Here is a 24360-nt window from a genome sequence, read left to right as displayed (position 1 = left end):
GAGGGGGGTTACTGCATGCAGTCTGGCATGGTTCAAGACTTGCAGGGGGGTCAGTTACTTTTGACCCCGATAGCACGCACATTCGGTGACATGGTGCCCGTTCGATGCGAAGTGTTGAAGGCTCTCGCAACACACATCGGTGACACTTAAGCTTCAGCTATGTTGTCCTCGGTGCACACGGTGGCAGATGAGGCCATTTGGCATGCGACAGTTGCAACCAATATCGCGTACCGTTATAACGAAGCAACGGCTATAGCGAAGAAATCGCGGGGCGCCTTTGACTTCGTTATAACGCGGTTCAACTTTATTAATTTGTTGTTAGTGAGACTTTTAGTGAAAGACAGTATTTGGTTTGCAAAGAGTGCCAGAAAATTGCTTCGCCTGTTTCAAAGGAGTGTGTATCCCCGGAACAAAAAAAAAAAAAGAAACACGTTGAATAACTTAAGAAAAGGAGCCAGGCGAATCTCACGCGCCAAAACGACTGGAGTTGGTACGAGTCGCTCGGAGTACGGGCTAATACGTATATCCCGCGATTTATGCGACCGGTTCTTAAAAGATTAATCTGCGTGCGCGTACGCCTCCTTTAGTGCACACGGAACAAACAGATTTTTCCGGCACTCCAGATGCTTGGCCCACATAGTACGTGGAACAGACCGTAGGGCTATCAATGCCATGCAGTGGCTTGCACTGGCAACCAGATAACCAAGACATACGCCGACGTTCACAAGAAGACGCGCAGGCCACGCGCAAGCTTTCTTCAAGGCATCGGGCAACCCAGCCAGGCGACCTACTTTTAACAGCGAATAAGACACTGCCTTGCTGCACACCTCAACATTACTTTCCCTAGTTCCACACTGCATGGTCTAGTCATTGAGGGATGCGAGCATAAAACAGGGATACCTCGTAACTTTCAGAAGAAGCACTTGGTCAGTAACATCGTTTCGATCTGCGAAGTACGCCTTCGTAGAAATATTAACAACGTCGATAGTTCATAATCACACTAGTGTCATATTTTCAGATCAGGCCAAGGACGTTAGCACAGAGGTGGTGTCGGAAATATAGTCACACACTGCCCTGCTTCCGCTAAGCCACCATTGTTGCCTGATTTGAACAAGTTTATCTATTAAAGTTAGCCGTGCTTAAGGTCTTCGCAGCCGCGCAGTACGATACCTGGCGATGCGAAGACAAGTTTACCCAACCGTCAGACTTTTTCGAGGGCGGCACAACGCATGTTTTCCATTAGTTATTATTGAAGGACGTGAAGAATAACCTGCTTTTAAGTGGCAAGTTTAAAAACATTTTTTTTTACTGGTGCCGTCGGGGTCCAGTGCACAAACTCCTTGCAGAAAACCGACTGCAAAGTGCAGTTCTTTAAACAGGAAAGCGGCATCCTTTTCGAACTTGTGAACACCTACAGGCCTTTTTCACTATTTACAGCTCAACCGACCGCATGTGCATTTTGGGCTGACGCTTGCCCACTAAGCTGCCCCCTAAAACCAGTTAGCCGGCATGCACCTGCCACTGCTTAGTGGTAATATGGCCGCGCCCAGAAGGCCAAATTTAATTAAAAATTTAAGGTGAATTTAAAGCTTTTACAGGCAGCACAAGAGTCGAGTGGTTCAGTTGAGGTACCAATGCTACTGAGCACTCACCAAATCCACATCAGGGTAAGTTCGCCTATGCTCGCATAGAAAACTGTCCACTGTGGTATCCAGAGCGTTGCCGCACACCCTCAGATCGCAGAATCGAGTCTGCCTAACGCTGCTTTCAGAGTTGGGCTTCATCCTTGAGAGCAACCGCTCTATACTTGCGGGACACAAGCTCGCAAACGCAGTAGCATGAGCAGAAGAAATCAGACAGACTCCACCACATCTGTCCTAAATAATATGCAGTCAATTTCTTTAATACACTAACCATGTACAGCAGGATATGTACGGACGTACGTATACACATGTGTGCGTGCAGCGAGTGTTGCCAAAGATGTGTATGCGATGCTTCAATTTGTTTCTCCTCGCTTCTGTTTTTGTGCAGAGACAATGTCATATGTAAACTATACATTACAGCAACAGTCACAAACATGGCACGAAACCTCACTAAACACTACTTCAACAACGTTCCGTCACGAACCAGGACAGACCAGTCGGACGCAGAGGAATGGCACCCTGGGGGTTCTATCTCCCATAATTAATTAATCACACTTTATAGTTATAGTCTCGAATGTGGCCAGCACTTCGAACTGTTAATTCACTGAGACGAATGTGCCGTCAAACCGACCACTGCTCAGCCTTGCTGAATGTTTTGCCTCTGCACAACACCTCAAACAACGATCACGAACAATGCATGAAAATATACACGTCTTATTTACACATTGAGTGCAAAACATCTGTCAGCAAGGCAAGCTTGTATGCTTGTTTCTTGGAATATTTGGATTTTTGTTAAAGTCAATACTGAGCAGGGAACTTCGGAAGGATTACACATAAAGCCCGAAGTCAAAGTGTTCGTTTGTGACTACTAATGTATTTGTGGCTGAGAAAATTCACTACTCTCATTTTTTTATGTGAGTACGTGATATAATTTCTCTGCTGGCTTTTTCTGTGAACTGCCCACTAATTATGGCAACACTGATTCCGGTCACAGCAAATTAAAGATAAAAACAAAAATCACTTGAACAGTCGCAAAATGTATTCACTGCAATGGGTCCTGCGCGGAAAATTACTGTTCGAAACAATTCCGCCATGCGTGTGAAGTGTTAGACGGCAGAAGGCTTCGAGATAGGTGGAATACTTTTTCTATCTTCTGCGATTACTTCAGGCAGACCATTAAAGAGTTGAGCGTAGGTAGCCATAACACCCGTGCCACGCGGGCAAATTTAATGCCATTATAAGAGCTTACTACTGCTTTAAGTTTTAATGGCATTCGCGCGGTGCCGCAAGCATAAATTTAATGACATTAGTCTTACTGCCATTCTCGACCTACATAGCTCGCCGCAACTCATTCGACCGAACAATGCGTACTCTCGTCACCATTCCACACTCAGAAAAGCATGCAAATGTGTTAGTACCAACTTGCTAACCAGTAGCAAGTGGTTAATTCATAACTTTCAGTCATATAGGGCATCTCTACTGCATTTTTGATGCAAAAGGCGCCATTTTTATCCACACTTCTGACCAACACGTTTAGCTTATGTGTTGACTCGCGTGCATATGGCTAATTACTTGTCAAGCAAGAACAGCGGTATTTTGTGCAAAATAACTTTTATAATACATTTGAACAACATTCCCGAGATATTGTGCCCGTTAACACTGTTTATATTCGGATGAAATTTCTGACTGCCTCGCAAGGTCTGTCGTGATTGTGACTTTCGTATAATGACATTAAATGTGGATGTGTAGCACCAACTTCTAAAGAAACGGCAGTAACAAACTTAAGGCCTGAATCATTTACTGCCATTTCTTGTGCGCGTGTGGCACGGGTATTAGGGCCGGGTCTGAATTAAAATCACTGTTGACTACGTTGCTGAAGTGATTGTAATGGTTATTTCTCTGAGCCAAAGCGCGTTTCAAAGGCTGGCCATAAATACATCGCGAAATTTTCTTCGAGACAAAAGACGTGCCTGCGGCGTTCGCGTCATGTAGCCTGCGGCGTGCGCCGCGACGTCGGGGGTGCATCTACTGAACATTGCGTTTGTCTTCATCTGACGACTGGAAACTATCATTTCAGTATTTCTGCACGGGTTGCAATAAGTAACGTTTGCTTGCAGTAACGCTTTGTTCTGCTAGCACCTCACGGCTGTATCGTTTACTCGCTGTTCTCCGGGAAACGCACTATAGTGCTTGATAGAAAGCAATGTAGTCATCCTTCCAGCTACTGATGTAAGGGAAAAGTCCGAAACCGACAAAGCGCGCGACATTTTTCGCTAACGATGTACCGGCGGTTTCATACTTAAGCCGAGCGAAAAACAAGACCAAAGCGAACGAGAAGACACGACGCGGGTCTTCTCTCTCGCCCTGTCCTTGCCTTTCGCTCGGCTTAAGTGTGAATCCTCACCAACTTGCCCAGTTTTCCAGCCTCATTAACCGGCAGTTTGCCGGGTACGGTATTCAGGTGCTGCCCTTGTCAAAAGTTTCCGAGCCACCCAGCGCATCACTAGAGTTCTATCACAAGGGCTTTCTCTGGGGTCTTGTGATGGGGGTGGGCCCGCGCGGTCTTCCCAATACATACGGAGCAAAATCACACAGTTGCAGCAAATAACTCGACGACTCTTATGTTTACAGATGCAGTCCCTTGGAAGCTTTCGACGAAGACGGCACGTCTGATAGGACAACGAAGGTCTACTAGATTTACAGCACACACAAAACGTCCATGTAAAAAAAAACAAGAAACGTGACGTTCTGTCGACGAACGCGGGTCATCCCGTGGTCGTCCTGCTTAAATTAGCTAAGAAGCGCTGTGAAGGGATATAACGCACTCAGTTTCCACTTGAAAAAACTGCGCAACAAAAAGAATGCCTGTGCTTCTTTAGACACACACCTACACAGCATATATAGCATGGTTGTTGTCGTTTAGCCTCTTATTGCCCTAAGTGAAAACAAGCTCGGACAACTTTCCTGGGTGCCTAATCAGCTCATGCTATTCAGTGATAAACTCGTTTTTTTTTTGTAGCAAATGAAACGCGAGAACATAATATCGTAATCACGCAAAGTTTCTGACCAGGACAGAAAGGTCGCCAAGATTTTTCACTGCTCAAGCATAAGATTTCAAACGTCGCGCATGTATTTCAAAAAATGAGATTTCGCTTCGGTTTTTCCTCCTGCTCATAAATCACACTCGGCCAATCCTTGCAAGCAGAGAGCGCTGGGGCACCACGCATGCCCATTGGTAAGTGAGAAAAGGGTGAGGGGGGGGGGGGGGTGGGGGAGTGAGAGGAAAAGACGATAGGTTGTTTAGGCAGTAGCAAACAGCTTCAAACGACAGTGCATCTACAATCAACACGCTCAACTAGGTAAGAAGAGAGCCGTGACCAACTTTGATACTCAACAACATTGTAGTTAGACGTTAGTCCAGAGTATTGCCTGACTCAGACGCATTGGTGGCTCGAACGCTGGCGTTAGCGTGCTGAGGAAACGAATTTCGTGGATGCATGAGGTAACAACTTGTAGTTCAGCCACGTCCTCTTAAACGACGATCCAGCAGTGGTTTCAGCGTGGACTCAGATAAAGAAGTGTGCGGGGAGGAGTGTCCTGACTGTCTTCAAGCCTAGGTTTTGTGAAGTGTAGCATAATGAGCTATGGAAAATTCACGCATTACCTATCGTTTCTGACTTCTACATTCACGAGAAAACTCCTAGAGAAAATTAATGCGCACTTAGAAGTTGCGCATGCTTCCGTCCGCTTTCTTTCTTGTCGTATTTGAAAAGCGTATGCTACATTGGCTGCCTGAGGACTTCGCTAGAGAGCACATGCAGCTGCTTCATCTGAAAGAACTCAAGCGACGAAACAGCGTCAGTGCACACTTAATCTAAAGATAAGTTACTGACAATTTTTTAAATCATTTTGAATCGATTAATTCCGCTAAAATGTATTGCACCTAGATTTCATGTGAGCCGGTTGTTGCTTTAACTGCCGTATACGTCACTGTGATATGTAAATTCTTACGAAGATATGTGGTCTTCACTCCTTCGAAATTGTGGTTACCCTCATTAAGAACGTTGCTTTCGTTTTCCTGGAAGCATCCTTTCTCGTTGTTAGGGAGATGGAGATGGTTCCGGCAAAATAATGGCTCTGACGGCAGCCACTGATATTATCGCAATCGGAACCCCGAGCGCATCAGTTCTAACGCCGTGCCCCTTGCGAGTTTGGCTAGCAGAGCAAGAAATTTCAGACCTGTTAGCCAAATTGTTCAACAGGTGCAGAATGTGGAGCATAAATGCCTCCCGGCCTTATTTCAAGTCGTGCAACTCATGACATTTTCTTTCGTACATCGACACCACGTTTTTCAAAGCCACGTTCTCTGGTGCAACTTATTTCCTGAGTGTGCCATGCGTGAATGACACCTTGTCGTCATCTGCGCACTCATTATGCGGAGCAGTCTAACACGCCTCGATAAGTCGGTCATTCCTCGTTGATGTCAAAACGTGGTCAGTCACCGTTCGAACAACTGGCGTGCATTGGTGATGTCGATGAAAGCGCCGCGCACGATATATTTGCACAAGGCCTACTATACTGAGCACGATCAATATGTAGAATCTTGGCAAAATGTCCTCAGGTTATTGAGGATACTACTGGGCCGCGGATTTCGGGTGGTAATGTGCTTTCAGCGCTCCAGCGCGACGAGAACTCCAGTCTTTGCATCTCCGGAGCTTGAGAGCGCAGGAATTAAGAGTCTCACAGTACGAATAAAAAGAAAGCAGAAGGCCTGGGAACTTCTCAGCAAGCCTGTAACTCCTATAAACTCACAGCTCCGTGCATTGTCTGTGACCATCATCCTTGCAAGCTGCAACCTCTGCGCACCATCGCAGTGAGTTGCGCATAACTAGAGATAAACGGAAACATATCACATCCAAATGAAAAGTTATCACGAAAAACTTCAAGTTTAGCCATGCTAAGTCCTTCGATCTGCTGAGAGCACAATTTGTTTGTGTCACCTCTTTGTATAACAAAGCAGTGGCAAACACGGATGAACATATTCACAAAGACGCTCGAGACGCGGTTGAATGCTTGAAGTGCTGCTTGTGTCTAATGCTGACTTGTGTACTAATCTGACCCGTCGCGCTCTACGCGAGACGAGACGAGTTAGCAGAGGCGCAAAAGCTGTCCTCTCTGCGCTTGTGATGCGTGTTATCAGATATCCTGAGATCGAATGGCTCCATTAGACAATGTGCGTGTGAAACAAGTGAACAGCTTACAGTCGGGGGACACGCGCCTTGCTCACGCCGTGCCCTATCGTCACTGCGTTGTGAAAGTGGCTTTCGTTCGTTCCCTTGTCAACTGAGGACGTGAGGAGTGTTCCCTCCTGACTAGCTCTGTGGCTTCCGCAATGTGGCTTGGAGCAAGACCTCTGCGAAGGTCATAAGTAATCCCAAGGATCACAAACGGCTCTGCGCATAACGGCTCCAGCAAGGGTGCGCAATCATCGAAAGTTGGCGATGGCCTCCATCCGAGAAGCTCCACGGCGTTGTAAACGGCCGATGACCCAAGCCATCTGTGTTCGCTTCTAGACGCTGAGGCGTGGACCTATTCACCCTGGCCACGGACTGTTCACCGGTAATCTCTGTTCAGCGCATGAGAGGTCCATGAGAGTATGCGAATAAGCCGGAATGGCAGCGGGCAGGGTTTTGCGCAGACGACGTTCGAGGAAGAACCGCTCGAAGAAAGGAAGGAATCAGAGGAGTCCTTTCCGACGCAGCGTCATGGGGTGCAGTCCCCGAGAAAAGGTGACACTCCTCGAGGCCTTCCTTGGTTCACGGCACGACGTCCTCTGCCGAACAGATGTTATACCGGTGCGCGAGTTGTGGCGTAACCTCTCTTGGGCGAAGTAGCGCTTCTGCCGGACGCTCTTGTTCTCGTGTGCGGATGGGGCGGGCGCTTGGAGATGTGTACTTTGACTTCTCATCGTGGTGTCGCTGTGGCAGATGCGGTGCTCACATGAGCACGTCCCTGGTCTCTGGCAGGCGTATCGACGCAAGACAACCGACCAGGAGCACGGCGGCGGTGGTCAGGATGGGCACCGACCGGCTCAGGCTGATGAAGTGGCCAAAGGTGAGGCTGCCCAGGAGCGCCGCCAAACGACTGGCTGCGCTGAGGAAGCCGTACGCTGTGCTTCTGCGAGGAACAAAGGAGAAGGAAGTCGATGAGAAGGGCGAGTGAACGCAGGCGGTTTCCGTTTGAAGACGATCTTTCTTTGTCATAGAGAACTGAGCAAAATGGGTGGCGTCGCTTGTCTGAGACAATGTACGATTACATTGCGAAGCTTTTAAGTGTACAAATGAGACGGTACGACAAAACAGCGCATGTGTCTGTCTTGTCTTCCGTCCCGTCTGTCAGCCCTGTTTTGTCGTACCGTTCAACATGAGCCAACTAGACCGACTCAGCCCTCTTCTTGGACACCTGAGACCTCGTGGCTTTTGTTTCCTTTCATCGGCATCGAAATTCTAGTGATTGGTTGGAAATTTCGCATTGGTGACGTCTCAGCGGACGCCATAAACATAATTTTATATCATATTGATTTATCTGCCTATAAAATTACACGGGAAGGGGAGTGGAAGAAAGCTGCACGGGTCAGCAGGGCACACTCACTGCCTCCGATTACGCATGGCAGCATATATAAGCTATCGTACATCTGTTCCCCGCTGATGCTAAATACAAATGGTTTGCAGAGCATAGACATAACATATTTCCCACTGCATATAACGAAATGTGCACAGAAAATACGCCATGAAATATTATACAATGTTAAGCTTATTACAACTAGGGGCCATGATGACAAAATGCAGCTTACGAATGCAGTTGGCTGTGAAGTCGTCATTTATTGCAATGATACTACGGCCCATTGTTGCTAATAAATTAGCGGCACGGTGCTTCGGTATTTGTTTCCGCATTGCATGTATGAAATAGTCTTAGATCTTTCCAGGACAGAGTATCAAGGCACGGCTGCTAACCTGAGTGTCGCTGGATAGGATTCAGTGGTTGCGACGTCCACTGCGTTCCAGGCTGATATGGAGACGAAGTTGAAGATGGCTTGGAATGTGATCACCGAGGACCGTGCCACTGATAACCAGACGAGCAGAATGCTCGCGCTTGAGAGAAAGAGAGAGATTCCTGGGAAAGAGATAATGGATAACCTGGTTAAGGCATTCCGCTGGCAGCATAAGTGAAAGATCTTGTGGCAAAAGTATTGAAGGAAGTATAAAACCGGCTTTCCTGTGAACATAAGCAAATAAAAGCGGATTTTTTGTATTGCTCTAAATATTTTTGCCTGAATAGTTTCTCTTGTAAAGGATGAACAATTCAGATATGTTTGCTCACACAACGAAGTTTATCGTCAATATGGGAGGGCTAACTTTTAATGCTGCTGGTTGTACTATAAGCTGTTAGCGACAGCATCTAGGTGTCTTATTATAGCTTTGCTATCATTTCAACTTTAAGCATAATATCTGGACCTTTCGGCTGAGATATTACATCAACGCTGTCACCGTCGTTGTGAAACTTTTGATTTTGTGGCCTCATACCACAGCAAGAACAAATTAATTACCTCTGTATGTTATGGACAGTGAATTAGCGAACTTAGCAAACTGGTGTTGTCTTGTACGCTCTGAAAAATGCTCGTCAATACCAGGATGCTTGAGTGCGTTTGGTATGGTTACAATACGGCCCACGAAACAGTCAAGAACCGCGATTCCAAGCAAACGGCGCTTGCCAGCAATCAAATATCAAGTTGCGAGAAGAAAAAAACAACATATGGGGGTCAAAGAAAGACGGCTGCCGAATATTATTATGAGCATTTATTTGTCCACGTAACAGATTTTTTTTATTAACGTTAATTTTTGTTTCCGTCTCTTGCTATACGCTCACAGAGCGTTCCGCTTCCCACAGCCAGCTGCTATTGAGCATCTCGCTAAAACCATCACCATTTTCCGCGTTACTGTGTGCTCAGCTACTTAAAGGGCTCAGTATTTTACGATTTCGAAGTGCATTCAGTGGTTGCTGAGTCATTATGCTCTCCCCTTACGTCTTGCCGGTCGCGATTTTTAAATTAAATTAAATTGGTTATTGGGGAAAGGAAATGGCGCGGTATCTGTCCCACATCTCGGCGGACACCTGAACCGCGCCGTAACAGAAGGGATAAAGGAGGGATTTTTACAATTTCCATTTTCCCACTACTGTAAAGCGTGCTTTACGGATTACACGAATGCTGTAGAAAAAGCCACACTACAAAGAAGCATGTGGGTTGCGTGAGTTGGAAGGAGAGGCTCAACAGACCTAATGTGCGCACACGACCGAGCCTGTCGATGACGCACGAGGAGATGATGTTTCCAGGGATGATGGCCAGCTGGGCGAAGAGGTTCTCCACGAACACATCCGAGAGGCGGAAGTTGACGTCGAAGTCGATTGGGCAGCCCGTGCGCCGGTTCAGGAACGTGGTGCTGTTGTGGAAGGCGCAGTCTCGAAAGCGGAAGTCGTAGAAATCTGTGTCCACGAAGCGCACGCGCCGGAAGTCGCACTGCTCGAAGAAGCTGCGGCTCGAGCGCACGTCGCTGAATGTGCTGCGAGAAAGAAGGGCGGAAAGGGTGCAGTTACTCCGCAGTACTCTCAAACTTCGGGTACACTACACCCAGAGCAAGCACGGCAGTGGCTACACGACAACAGTGGAGCGGCTACGCTGATAATACTCAAACAATATGCGACTGCCAATACGTTTTCACAACCCTCAACCAGAACCTGTCTGCATGAAATCCCACGCAACTTACTTCATGATTGAACTGGATAAGTTCGACACCGGAGCTTCATCGAACATACTAAGGAGCCCTCATTAAGAGCAATGGAATTGTTCTGCCTTTTTACCCAGGCGCCTCTATAAAGGCATAAAGAATACGTTAAAAAAACGCCTCGAAACTAGTATCAACGGGCTGCCGAAAAATTCAGACCTTGTTTCGTGTCAGATCTACGTGTCTTTTGAAGAAAGTGTTGTTCTTGTGTGTTGCTGAAGCAGTGTGCAGACGGGAGTGTGACATAGAATTGCGTGAGGATCGGCATATGCCAGCTAATCAGTCTGTAATAAAAATCGCCGTAGAAAGTCATAGTGTATCTGGTTTTAAGAAAAAACCTGAAGATTCTTTTTCCTGTATAAATTCAGCTAACTTTGTATATTTTGTCTTTTGCGTTGATTCCTTTACTGCCGAGTGTGCATATCGTGTTTTATGCCAATTGCTGTTTATTATCTTTGCATCGTTTTTTCAGTGTTTGCTACTTCTATCGTATAACTTTTGTTGCTTGTTTTGAAAGTGTCTTTCTTTTGCCATGCGGCCACTGTTCGATGTATTATTCGGGGTGTAGGCCTCGTCAGGAGGTTTGCCTCGTCTTCCTCCTTTTGCCTCACCTCGAGGGCATATTGTATTATATGGCCAAATAAAAATTCTCCTACTGCTACTATTCCTTTAAGTATATTCGATAAGCTGTTACAGGCTTTCTCTTACATTTCTTTTTAATTTTTTTGCTGTGATCTGTAGCTGCGGGCAGTTGCAGCGAGTCTGAAATTAGTTGCTAATAAAATCATGCACGATAACCTCGTTTTCAGGCTTCCGCTGTTCAAAAAAACATCCGAAAAAATGCCACGAAAGATGCGAAAAACATCACATGAGTATGCTGTGGCTTTTGCATGCTTCCTATTGTCGAAAACAGCTCAAGTACGAAGTGGCAGATGTCACTCAAAGCAGGCCCTCCAGCCAATGGAGTCGACGGATTTTCATGACACCATGGCTAATCTGATTAAGCCGCGTTTAATCATCTGCTATCTGCCACACCCTGTAACGTGACAATAGCAGGTATAAGGAAAAAAAACAGCAGTGGCTTAGCTCAGCTAGGCCAGGATATACGTAGCGAAAGGACTCGAACGTCCTCGTTGCCGAAGCACTGGCCCTCAGCCGTACGGTGTAGTCAGTCGTCCGGCGAGTCTTCTTTGCGTCTGATTCTTCCTGCTCCATCAGACATTCTTCTTCTCGTAGTTTGGCAACGGCTCAGCGTCTCTGTCGCTGCGCGTCTTGACGCCGCCGCTTCGCGAGACACTCTTCCCGCTCTTTCGACGTCTCGGACGCACGCTTAGCCTTTCGTGTTTAATTTGTACGCTGTCGGCCGTCCTCACGTAAAGCAATGATTTCCGGGTCGTTCGACGCAGCTTCTCGCAGTCACCGAAGATGCCGCGCACTGTACGCGCGCTCACCGCCCGCTTCTTCATCCATGGCGCATCTAACTAGCAAGCGCACACGCTCAGGCTTATATGTCCGGCTGCACAGTCAGATGCGATGAAGGAGACTCGGCGCACCGGCGAACGGTTTGCGCATGCGCAGTGAGACTACATAACGAGGCACGTGATGTCAAGAGTCCGCACAGCGGTGGAGACTGGGGCGGCGCAGCGGTGGAACACCTGTGTAACGGCGCGGCTGGTTGCCATGATTGCGGCGCATGCGCAGCTGTGGCCTCAGACAGGCACAGCGTAACTCGCTTCTGCTAGCTTAGTGTAGCTTTCTCAACAATAACCGCGACGTCTTCAGAATCGGCCATTGGCTGAGGGCCTCCATTGAGGGGCATCCGCCGCTTCGTTTTTCAGTTGTATGCGACTATAGCTTCAGCTCCACTGCTTGGAGTTTTTTGCTTGATTCCATTTAGAGTGGGACTTTTTGTGACGTCCGAGAAAAAAAAAAGCCTGGGTTGCTGATAGGATTTCCTTAATTCTGTGATTTGCAAAAAAAAATAACTGCCAGGTTTCTCATAGCACATAGGGTAATCAGCGAACTTTTCAGCGTATTTTCATCAACTCGCATTTGTTAGTTTGTTGCTAGAGCAAGAATTCTTAACTGGATTTTTTATTCATGCCGTCGATATGGTGTGCAGCAATGTACACCCGCTCCAGCTTCACTATATTTGACCATGAAGACTTTTGTAATAGTATTTTTAATGACAAGTTTTTGTAATGAAAAGGTTTTTAAAGTAAGAAATAGAGTTTATCATCCGACGCTGCGTACGCGAGGAAGATTCTTTCATTCATCCAGGTACCCACAGCGTGCTTACTAGCATTATTGTGGGGAGGGGAGGGGAGGAGATCATCTTAGAGTCGTTTTTCACTGAAAAGATGTTTAAAAGAATACAAATTTTTACCTACCATACTGCACGCTTGACTCACATACTATCACAGTAACTGGGGAAAAGCGTAACAAATTTATAGTAAGGAATACTCAAATCATTTCGACGGAAATTTCCTCAAATTTCGGCCTAAAGATGCAGGAGGCCCAGAGACAATTTCCTCCCTGGCAGCCTGTTCCATTCATATATCATCATCGAGAAAAAAACTGGGTATCCAAATACGTTTGCCATGCAATTGTATTCACGGACTTTTAATGTGTAAGCATACTTGGCTCATGCGTGGCGCCTATGAAAAGTTTGTACGGAAAGTGTGTACAGAAAGAGTGGACAATTACCCGAGCTTAGCCAAGTTACTCGATGACTCGGTTACTTTATAGTAACTTGGATAAGCTCGGGTAAGTTCGGAGGAGCGCCGCGCAAGCAGCAGTCAATGGGAGGAAGCTTGGGTACTAAATCTGGTAAGCTCGGGTAAGTTCGTAGGAGCGTCACGCAAGCTGCAGCCAATAGGAGTAAGTTCGGGTAAGTGCGGAGGAGCGCCGCGCAAGCTTCAGCCAATAGGAGTAAGCTCGGGTAAGTCCGGAGGAGCGCCGCGCAAGCTGCAGCCAATAGGAGCAAGCTCGGGTAAGTTCGGAGGAGCGCCGCGCAAGCTGCAGCCAATAGGAGTAAGCTCGGGTAAGTTCGGAGGAGGGCTGCGCAAGCTGCAGCCAATAGGAGTAAGCTCGGGTAAGTTCGGAGGAGCGCCGCGCAAGCTTCAGCCAATAGGAGTAAGCTCGGGTAAGTCCGCAGGAGCGCCGCGCAAGCTGCAGCCAATAGGAGTAAGCTCGGGTAAGTTCGGAGGAGCGCCGCGCAAGCAGCAGTCAATGGGAGGAAGCTTGGGTACTAAATCTGGTAAGCTCGGGTAAGTTCGTAGGAGCGTCACGCAAGCTGCAGCCAATAGGAGTAAGTTCGGGTAAGTGCGGAGGAGCGCCGCGCAAGCTGCAGCCAATAGGAGCAAGCTCGGGTAAGTGCGGAGGAGCGCCGCGCAAGCTGCAGCCAATAGGAGCAAGCTCGGGTAAGTTCGGAGGAGCGCCGAGCAAGCTGCAGCCAATAGGAGTAAGCTCGGGTAAGTTCGGAGGAGGGCTGCGCAAGCTGCAGCCAATAGGAGTAAGCTCGGGTAAGTTCGGAGGAGCGCCGCGCAAGCTTCAGCCAACAGGAGTAAGCTCGGGTAAGTCCGCAGGAGCGCCGCGCAAGCTGCAGCCAATAGGAGTAAGCTCGGGTAAGTTCGGAGGAGCGCCGCGCAAGCAGCAGTCAATGGGAGGAAGCTTGGGTACTAAATCTGGTAAGCTCGGGTAAGTTCGTAATAGCGTCACGCAAGCTGCAGCCAATAGGAGTAAGTTCGGGTAAGTGCGGAGGAGCGCCGCGCAAGCTTCAGCCAATAGGAGTAAGCTCGGGTAAGTGCGGAGGAGCGCCGCGCAAGCTGCAGCCAATAGGAGCAAGCTCGGGTAAGTTCGGAGGAGCGCCGAGCAAGCTGCAGCCAATAGGAGTAAGCTCGGGTAAGTGCGGAGGAGCGCCGCGCAAGCTGCAGCCAATATGAGTAAGCTCGGGTAAGTGCGGAGGAGCGCCGCGCAAGCTGCAGCCAATAGGAGCAAGCTCGGGTAAGTTCGGAGGAGCGCCGAGCAAGCTGCAGCCAATAGGAGTAAGCTCGGGTAAGTTCGGAGGAGGGCTGCGCAAGCTGCAGCCAATATGAGTAAGCTCGGGTAAGTTCGGAGGAGCGCCGCGCAAGCTTCAGCCAACAGGAGTAAGCTCGGGTAAGTCCGCAGGAGCGCCGCGCAAGCTGCAGCCAATAGGAGTAAGCTCGGGTAAGTTCGGAGGAGCGCCGCGCAAGCAGCAGTCAATGGGAGGAAGCTTGGGTACTAAATCTGGTAAGCTCGGGTAAGTTCGTAATAGCGTCACGCAAGCTGCAGCCAATAGGAGTAAGTTCGGGTAAGTGCGGAGGAGCGCCGCGCAAGCTTCAGCCAATAGGAGTAAGCTCGGGTAAGTGCGGAGGAGCGCCGCGCAAGCTGCAGCCAATAGGAGCAAGCTCGGGTAAGTTCGGAGGAGCGCCGAGCAAGCTGCAGCCAATAGGAGTAAGCTCGGGTAAGTTCGGAGGAGGGCTGCGCAAGCTGCAGCCAATATGAGTAAGCTCGGGTAAGTTCGGAGGAGCGCCGCGCAAGCTTCAGCCAACAGGAGTAAGCTCGGGTAAGTCCGCAGGAGCGCCGCGCAAGCTGCAGCCAATAGGAGTAAGCTCGGGTAAGTTCGGAGGAGCGCCGCGCAAGCAGCAGTCAATGGGAGGAAGCTTGGGTACTAAATCTGGTAAGCTCGGGTAAGTTCGTAATAGCGTCACGCAAGCTGCAGCCAATAGGAGTAAGTTCGGGTAAGTGCGGAGGAGCGCCGCGCAAGCTTCAGCCAATAGGAGTAAGCTCGGGTAAGTGCGGAGGAGCGCCGCGCAAGCTGCAGCCAATAGGAGCAAGCTCGGGTAAGTTCGGAGGAGCGCCGAGCAAGCTGCAGCCAATAGGAGTAAGCTCGGGTAAGTTCGGAGGAGGGCTGCGCAAGCTGCAGCCAATATGAGTAAGCTCGGGTAAGTTCGGAGGAGCGCCGCGCAAGCTTCAGCCAACAGGAGTAAGCTCGGGTAAGTCCGCAGGAGCGCCGCGCAAGCTGCAGCCAATAGGAGTAAGCTCGGGTAAGTTCGGAGGAGCGCCGCGCAAGCAGCAGTCAATGGGAGGAAGCTTGGGTACTAAATCTGGTAAGCTCGGGTAAGTTCGTAATAGCGTCACGCAAGCTGCAGCCAATAGGAGTAAGTTCGGGTAAGTGCGGAGGAGCGCCGCGCAAGCTTCAGCCAATAGGAGTAAGCTCGGGTAAGTGCGGAGGAGCGCCGCGCAAGCTGCAGCCAATAGGAGCAAGCTCGGGTAAGTTCGGAGGAGCGCCGAGCAAGCTGCAGCCAATAGGAGTAAGCTCGGGTAAGTTCGGAGGAGGGCTGCGCAAGCTGCAGCCAATAGGAGTAAGCTCGTGTAAGTTCGGAGGAGCGCCGCGCAAGCTTCAGCCAATAGGAGTAAGCTCGGGTAAGTCCGCAGGAGCGCCGCGCAAGCTGCAGCCAATAGGAGTAAGCTCGGGTAAGTTCGGAGGAGCGCCGCGCAAGCTGCAGCCAATAGGAGTAAGCTCGGGTAAGTTCGGAGGAGGGCTGCGCAAGCTGCAGCCAATAGGAGTAAGTGCAGTGGCGCATCGCTTAACCACTGCCCCACTGCACTGGTAGTGGTATGAGGACTCGCCGCCATCTGCGAATGTTAAGTACAGAATGGCGAATTCTGAATATATGGGCATTGACACACGGAGCTTCGAATGGTGTGTGGTTCGTTCACCAACACGAACTAAGTTACATAAACACAAAAACCACAAACTCACCAAAAGAGACAGAAGTAGTGCACTATGCTTTCACATTCGTAACACGTAAGCAGACTTAAGTGCCCCTGGTATTATTTTAATAGGTGGTCGCTATGTGTGAGACTTAAATTGGCCTCTAATTATACTTTAATGATGCCTACCCTAGATTTTATGATGTATAAAATAGCGAAAAACCAAGATATTTTCTTCTGTTTTCGAGCAGAGACCAACCAATATTTTTAGAAATAAGGCGAGATTTTTTTTTAGAACTCATAATCGTGCGTCACAAAGAGGGCAGCACATGCATGTATGCGTTCAAGTTATTTTATGTTTGACTTAGTTGAAGCAGACCAGGCAATGCAAGCGTACTCAGTGATGGGACGCACATTTGACAGATATAATGCTTCCCTTAGATTAAACAGTGCTCTCTTAAAAAGTTGTATGAAAATTTTTATGGCCTTCAGCTTTAGGTGATGAATGTAAGCATTCCAGGACAATCCACAAAAAACAACTCCTAAATATCTGTAGCAAGTTGCAACTGATAAGCACGTTTGTTGTTTGTAAGTAAGACTGTTGTTTCGCCGTAAATCTCACGAAATTACATTTGGACCTGTTAAGCGCCTTCTTTCACGACTGGCACCACAGCAAAACAGAGTTCAGGTCACTTTAGAATTGCTGACGCTCTCCTGCACAAGCAGTAAAAGATTCAGAAATGACCCCGCAGAATGGATCGATTTTGGAGTCAGTTCTTTCTTTTGAAATTTAATTCGCAGATCTGTGTGTTCTTAATCTCAGTTTGTTTGTTGCCTATTGCGTATTTCTAATCGAGAAAACGATAAGCAGGATGAGCTCTTTGGCTTTTAAAAAAATCTCGTCTTGGAAGCTCGTGAGGTGTTATTTTAACTTAGAATGACATGTGTCATGCTATATTGAGCGAAAGTCTCCCTTAAATAAAACTAAACTGGTCTGGCAGCCTCAACATTTAGAGCAACTATGAAACAGAAGCATGGAATGCAAGAATCAAAATATCTTCCTGTGTTACACTGCACGCTCCTTTAGGTTGCCTCATGCAGTACGCGAGAAACCGAAGCAGTTTAAAAGCACGCTGTGAAAAGTTATTGCGAAATAAAGCGCGACGGTAATCTACGTGTAGACTTCAGGAGGTAATGTTGTTGCTGCGAAAACGTCGAAATCACTTTCCCAAGTTTGAAGTTCTATCTTTTTTTCTTTTAATTTTTTTTTGTGTGGGGAGGAATTTCAACATCGCTGACATCAGCGGTTGTCGAAATACACCACACGCAGACCGTGTTTTTATGCTCGCTTGCACTTTAAATAAAAGAGCTTTTTTTTTTCTTAGCTGACTTTTATCCACAACGCCAAGACTGTACGACGGCTAAAGCCGAAGCCATTTCAAGAAATGTTCGCATTAAAACCTTTTTAAAGCTTTGTTGCTGCGGTAATGTATGTTTCTACTCGAAACGTAGGAGGATAGAAGACTAGATTTAATAAAAGAAAGCAGAGATTGGAATACAATAAAAATACTTTTTTAAAACACAGGTTAAAATATTGACACGATGAAGCAATAAAAAGAGCATTTGCTGTAGTCTTCGTGCAGACTAAATTCGCCGTCATTAGACACTTGACCGCGAAAAAAAGAAACATGCCCAAAATTTAATCTACCGCGTCATCTTGGCATAAATCCACGCATATAACTGCGGCTTGGTAATCATCTCGCGTAGCTGCGACAGGCGTTAGGCTGAGCTCGACGGCTTTCCACACTACCAGCGTGTTGTGCCAATTGGCTGGGTACATTTGGTCGAGCGTACTTGCCTGGTTCAAACGGGCGTATGCTAGCTCGGTCTGCTTGCACTAACCACAAATCTGCACTGTAGAATGTAAACGTTGCAACACGTTTATGCGTGCTGGTTGCGCGTTAAGCGCAATTAAGCAAGTAAGCACAATTTAAGCAGACCATAATATATCTACATTATTTTAGCGGTTGTGTAAACATACTTGCAATGACAGTTTAGTGGAAAGCTGCCGGTAGCTTATCTTTTTCAGAGGTTGCGCCTGAAGCAGAAAAGTACGCAGAACCTGTCAATACCGCAGCTTCCACCGAAGAATATCTGCAGGTGTGATTGTAGTCGCACCTTCAGCTGCGCCGCCTGCTGCATTTCCTTCGGTACGCGGAGCTCAGCTTCCTGCTGTAGCTTCCGTTGTATTTCCGCCTGCAATTTTCGTCACACCTTTTGTTGTTTATATAGCATTGTTCTGTTTCTTACTCCTTGCAGTGCCTTTCGTTGAACCTACTGTTTCGCCCACTTTTGTACCAGTTAATTTAATTTCTTCGCTAGGATAACAACCTCGCGGATGGATATGCAGTCTATAGGTCGTATACCTGAAAAGTTCCATGAGTAGTCTTCTTCTCTATTTGAAGATGGGATTTTAAATATCCTTCGAAAATGTGTGGTGCATGTCCTGATTCAATTGCAAGGAAGCCATAAGAAACTTAAAGCCAATAGAGGTAGCTTCGCACAACCACTATAAAGAGTTCACGCTGACGTTTTAAACCATCAATGTCCATTCACGCACTATTACGTGCATATTGCAAAACACTGAAGAGTTACTGCGTATATCACGAAATAACGCTGCGGAAATTTTATGATTGTATCGACAAAAACTTTTCATGCGTGAAGTATTCGAAAGTTTACACCAGTTTCGCTGTGCTTACAGTGCAAAAACGATACAGTCCCCGCAATAAAGCGGCCTACCAGAAAGCTCACGCACCGCCGCATAGCAGCGAAGGAGCCGCTAAAGAGAATTCATTCTCTGTATTAAAAGCTCAGCACGCACTAGTCATCTGTGACTGCCCAGCATTAGCCAACAGTACGCGGCTTACCTGTTAATGAAGGAGCAGTTGGTGAAAAGCACGTGGTTGAGCACTATGCCCGTGAAGCGGACGTTGTGAAAGACGCAGCCTTCGAAGTTTGTGTTGTCCAGCGAGTAGTTGAAGATGTAGTTGTGGATGTAGTGGTCCGCTTCGAGGGTGGCTTCGGCGGTGTAGCTGTCAGACTGAATCTTTCGCAGGTATTCGGGGAACCAGATGCTGATCCCGTAAAACCTGCGTTAAAAGCGTGCACATCGTCACTGCGCGCGTAGCGGGCTAAAACGTTAACTGGGGCAGTTTAGCTTGCCACTCACACTGCGGGCTACAATCCTTTAATCAGGTTCATTACACGCGAGGAATATGTGTTGAGCACAACTAAGCAGTTGTACCAGCTGCTATCCGTTTTAATGACGGTTGAGAGAAGTCATATCGAGCTTTCAGGACGGAATCTTCAGCACTGTGTTACTATCGCAATGAACCGCAATCAATATGCGAGGAATATACAAGCGTTTCTACTTGCTTGAGCTGGAAGATGTGTTAGTTCAAGTCAGGCGAATAAAGTAATAAAACTCATTGCAGATTAACAGGCGAGTGTTTCTCTTCGGCGAGTTGCTTGGATATCATTCTTAAAACAATGCGGACAAGACAAGGACGCAGAGAAGAGACGTACACACAGGCGCGGCCTTACAACTGAGGTTTTACTGCGAGTAGGCCCACTTTTGTGGCTGCGCAACAAGCAGGAAAAAAAAAATATAGGGAGAGACACAACGGAAGGAAATGAGGTAATAAAACAAAAGATACCACCACGAAGGTTTCTTGTCTTAGCGTAAAGGAACATATTTTCCTTGTCAGATAATATCACTGATGGTGCACTAACAGGCGTGTTTTAGAGCGCAGCTCTTAGGCGTCCGTTCCTGCGTTGAGCGGTGTGCCTCGGCGCCGGCCTCGGCGTAACCGAGCGAACTAGCGCATAGGAGGATAAAAGAGAGCGAACGCAGAGCGCAGAGGAGGACGAAAGACGGTGGTAGCGAAAAGAGCGCGAGAAGGAAAGCGCTAGCGTGAAGGTAGGCCACCCGGCTGCGACCCACGGCAAAAAAAAAAGGAAAAAGATTATTCTGGATTATACGCGAAGGCTGGGGCTGCCCCTAGCGAGTCTCAGTTCACAACGCTGGTCCTCCTCTCCATGCGACCTTGGCGAAGCGGTGCGCACGGACCCACCGTTTGAGATGGTTCGAAACCTCTCGAGAATCCTGGGGGAGGGAGACGCAACTTGACGCGAGATGCGGCGCCTCCTCCCTTGTTCGGCGCCGCCGCTTGCTTCTAGAAATTTTATGCTTCATTTTTCGACAGCGCTGTATACGAATCGTACACACGCGTAGACGGCTTGGTGAATGCGCTACCGCCTTCGGCGTGCGGCGATTGTCTCTCCACTTATTCCCCCAATCTGTCTGAGTGGCCTCCTTATCAAAATTATCATCCTGAAGGGCAGCTGCGCTGGCCGTTGCCCGCGTAAATTTGCCGCACCATTTTAATTAGCATGTGCGGAATCGTCCTTCTTCTGGTTGCGACCTTGTTCACTTAAACAGGGATGTGTGACGTTTTGTGTTAAATGGTGTAGCGTAAGAGCAAATAGCGTGTAATATGGTGCACTGCGTGAGTAGCTTCGCGGACGATTGACGATAAATCACTCGAAACTTAAGGAATCAGGAGGTGAAGAGGGGAGACGGCGAATAAGGCACTGAATTGCGTTAGAGAAGCCACTAAATTCCAAGCAACTGCAATAGCCCCCTGTCAGGAGGCGAATTTAATGTAATTTATTACGAATGACATTACTCTGAGATGGCATCAATGCTTGGGTCGATGTCACGTGACTAAAGCTGTAATGTAATTTTCAAATGTTTCCAGTGAGGATTCCCCGAGGTGATGATCAGCTATAAGCTCAGCGGCGGCGGATCTCTGCGCTCTGCCGAAGCCTAAACCCATGTCCGGCTCCACTCGGCACTGCGTGTTCCGTCTGCAGTCGCCTATGGTTTAAAGGCCGCTGCAGCTGCGCTCAAAATAAGCATTACCGAGAAGCGTAATTGTCGGCCATTCTGTTCCCTTTCGGAAAGCAGTGTGCACTGCATGATATAGTCCAAAATGTCTGTGTGCTTCAAAATCGGGAAAACAGTTATTTTCACGCTCAATCTTGTGAATAACTCGAGAAACATACAATAATGCCACAATTCTTAAATGCCTGTATTCTATATATCAGAAGTCCCAGCCAAATGCAACAAAACATTTTTATTTGATAATACGTTGTAAGCTTCAATCACTCCCCTAGTGAGCTGATCATCATGACAACATATGAGGCCGAACTTCTCAAAATCTGGTTGACACTCACTACATTTTTTGCAATGGGAAGTCAGATGTCCTTGTGAATGGTGCGAAAGGACATCTTGCAGCCGACTGACCTCTTCCACGCTGCTCTCCTTCAGTCTTTATCTCCCAAATTCCCCTCCCTACGCAGAGTAGCATGCCGGCGATATTGAAACGCCGGCTAAATTCTCTGTTTCTTCATTAAAGAGTCTCTCTCTCTCTCTCTGCAAAACACGCGGCGAGTGTAATCCAGATTTTGAGCAGTTTCACCTCATATCTTTTCATGCTGATCAGCGCACTATAGTGAGGTGATTGAGGCTAACAACATATTGTCAAATACAGACATGTGTTTTAACACTTCTTTTTGGGAGAGTTGGTGCATACTTGATTTGAAGAAAATAGCGCCAGAGCATGCAAACCACGAAAAGACAAGGACGAGACACAAAGCGCTAACTCACAACTAATTTTATTGAAACCAGGCAGCGCCTTTACATGGCGACATTTCACTGAAAAAATAAGAAGGAGGAGGGCAGGAAAGGTAAAGAAATCTAAGCGACCATCACAGCGAACACACATGAGCAAGCGGTAACCAAAACAAAAACAAAAAGGTTAACAAAGATTATTTAAGGGCGGCATCTAAAAATTCGAACTCGGACGAAAAAAGTGAAACAGTGTCAGCGCCCTTAAATAATCTTTGTTAACTTTTGTTTTTGTTTTGGTGGCCGCTTGCTCATGTGTGCTCGCTGTGATGGTCGCTTAGATTTCTTTACCTTTCCTGCCCTCCTCCTTCTTCTTTTTTCAGTGAAATGTCGCCATATAAAGGCGCTGCCTGGTTTCAATAAAATTAGTTGTGAGTTAGCGCTTTGTGTCTCGTCCTTGTCTTTTCGTGGTTTGCATGCTCTGGCGCTATTTTCTTCAAATCAAACAGACACGTGTGTCAGTCCGCCATCAGTGCTTATATCCGGCAAAGAAATGATGTTCCTTTGTCCCGCCAAATGATGTCCCGCCAGTTGTCAGCGCTTGTTTTGCCTCCTTCTTTTGTCCCGTCTTTCGCGCTGTTGTAATTATGAACCTTCATAAACAAGCCCAGTTCGCCACACTTGTGATGTTCCTTTCTCTTAAGAGGTGAAACCTCAGAGACGATAAGTTTTCTTTAATTACCTCAATTCATTCTTTTGTGTCTCTTCCAATATTTTTTTTCCTGCCTGTTGCGCAGCCTGCCTAGAAAAGTGTGCTTCTCCGCAATAACTCCTCATCTGCAAGTCAGCGTCCGTGTGTACGTCTCTTACTTGCTTCCTTTTCGTGTTGACGCTGCTTTAAGAAAGAATGTTTCCGATGCGGCCATGGCGATCTACGCAAAAATAAAAATATTTTGATGGGCCCACACGATCACTCCTTCCAAAAAGCGCACACAACCATAGGAGCGCGTTAGGTAACTATGAACTTTAGAATAATGTCGAAAACAGCGCGAAACACGGCATAGAGAAACACACACACGCATACGCACGCACGCAAGCACACACACACACACACACACACACACACACACACACACACACACACACACACACACACACACACACACACACACACACACACACACACACACACACACACACACACACACACACACACACACACACACACACACACACACACACACGCGCGCGCGCGCGCACACACGCACGCACGCGCGCACGCGCGCACGCGCGCACACACACACACACACACACACACACACACACACACACACACACACACACACACACACACACACACACACACACACACACACACACACACACACACACACACACACACACACACACACACACACACACACACACACACACACACACACACACACACACACACACACACACACACACACCTCGCATTTGCCTTGCTGTGCCGTGATGGGAACTGAACCTATGGTGGTCACCACCGCTTCCTTTTTAATGATCAACTGCTACTGCATGGTTCAATGACGCAACGCCGGCTTGCGGACAGCGCAAAGGCAACACAGCCATGTAACTCACCCGAATGATGTCGTGAGCCAAATAACAAGCAGGACCATAGTGACTTTGGCAAACGGAGGACAGATCATCTGGAAAAACGAGCTCCAAAACTGAAAATGATCATGAAAGAAAAGAAATACTCTCATAAGTATGTTTGTTTCCATTAGGGACCATCATACTTTTAAAAGTACAGTTAAATTTCAAGCGTTACTTCGGGGCATGCTTACAGTTCACTGACAGGCCACAGCCGCCGCTGCTGTTACCGTCACCAGCGAAAACAACAAAACTGAGTCAGAGATATCGCCGCGAATCTTTGTAGTGTTTGTTTGTTCATTCTTCTAAGCTGCCGGCACGCCGCTTTATCGCTTTGTTTGCGATGCAAGGCACGACCAGATTTATCTCGATTGATCGCATCCAGGCGGAACCGATTCTACGCTGTTCCAGAGTGTTGTAGTAACTTGGCGCGCCGTATCTCGAAAGTTCGCTGTCAGCTTTAAATTTAGCACGGCCGAGAGCGGCGGGCGTTCTGATATTCGACGACCGCCGAGAACGCTTGCTGCTTTCGCCGCCACCGAGCCATTCAGTTCATTCTGGGCGCAGATCAGCCCCAATAAACAGTTTTCTTCTAGAATAACTTTTTGCTGTCTTCCTTACTGTTTCGACTGCCGTCACCACTACTTGACATTATCAAGTATTAAGACAGGAAACAAAACACAAACGCTAAATAACTGTAAAATCAAAGCAAAAGCGCTGAGCAGGAGCAACAAACAGTGCGAACTGTGGTTGTCCAGAACACCACGAAAAAAAAGTTTTGTGCGACCAAGGGCAAATATAAAGCAATATAAAT

The 24360-nt window shown here is 47.5% G+C and overlaps 1 protein-coding gene across 2 annotated transcripts in view; it reads right to left on the bottom strand.

Moving 5' to 3' along the window:
• Positions 1–3211: 3211 nt before the first annotated feature.
• LOC144136392 (synaptic vesicle glycoprotein 2C-like) overlaps positions 3212–24360 on the bottom strand; it is a 176577-nt gene continuing 155428 nt past the window's right edge. For both annotated transcript variants that reach the window (XM_077668675.1, XM_077668677.1), the window contains 5 exons: positions 23535–23623; positions 19150–19371; positions 9978–10261; positions 8657–8816; positions 3212–7820 (listed from right to left, as the gene is read on the bottom strand). In XM_077668675.1, the coding sequence (XP_077524801.1) occupies positions 7640–7820; positions 8657–8816; positions 9978–10261; positions 19150–19371; positions 23535–23623 (936 nt within the window). In that variant the 3' untranslated portion in view covers positions 3212–7639. The remainder of the gene's footprint in view (positions 7821–8656; positions 8817–9977; positions 10262–19149; positions 19372–23534; positions 23624–24360) is intronic.

This window comes from Amblyomma americanum, chromosome 6 (genome assembly GCF_052857255.1).
Source record: "Amblyomma americanum isolate KBUSLIRL-KWMA chromosome 6, ASM5285725v1, whole genome shotgun sequence".
In the NCBI taxonomy this organism is placed as follows: Eukaryota; Metazoa; Arthropoda; class Arachnida; order Ixodida; family Ixodidae; genus Amblyomma; species Amblyomma americanum.
Note: the sequence above shows the minus strand (reverse complement) of the source record. Positions and strands in the feature narration are given on the sequence as shown.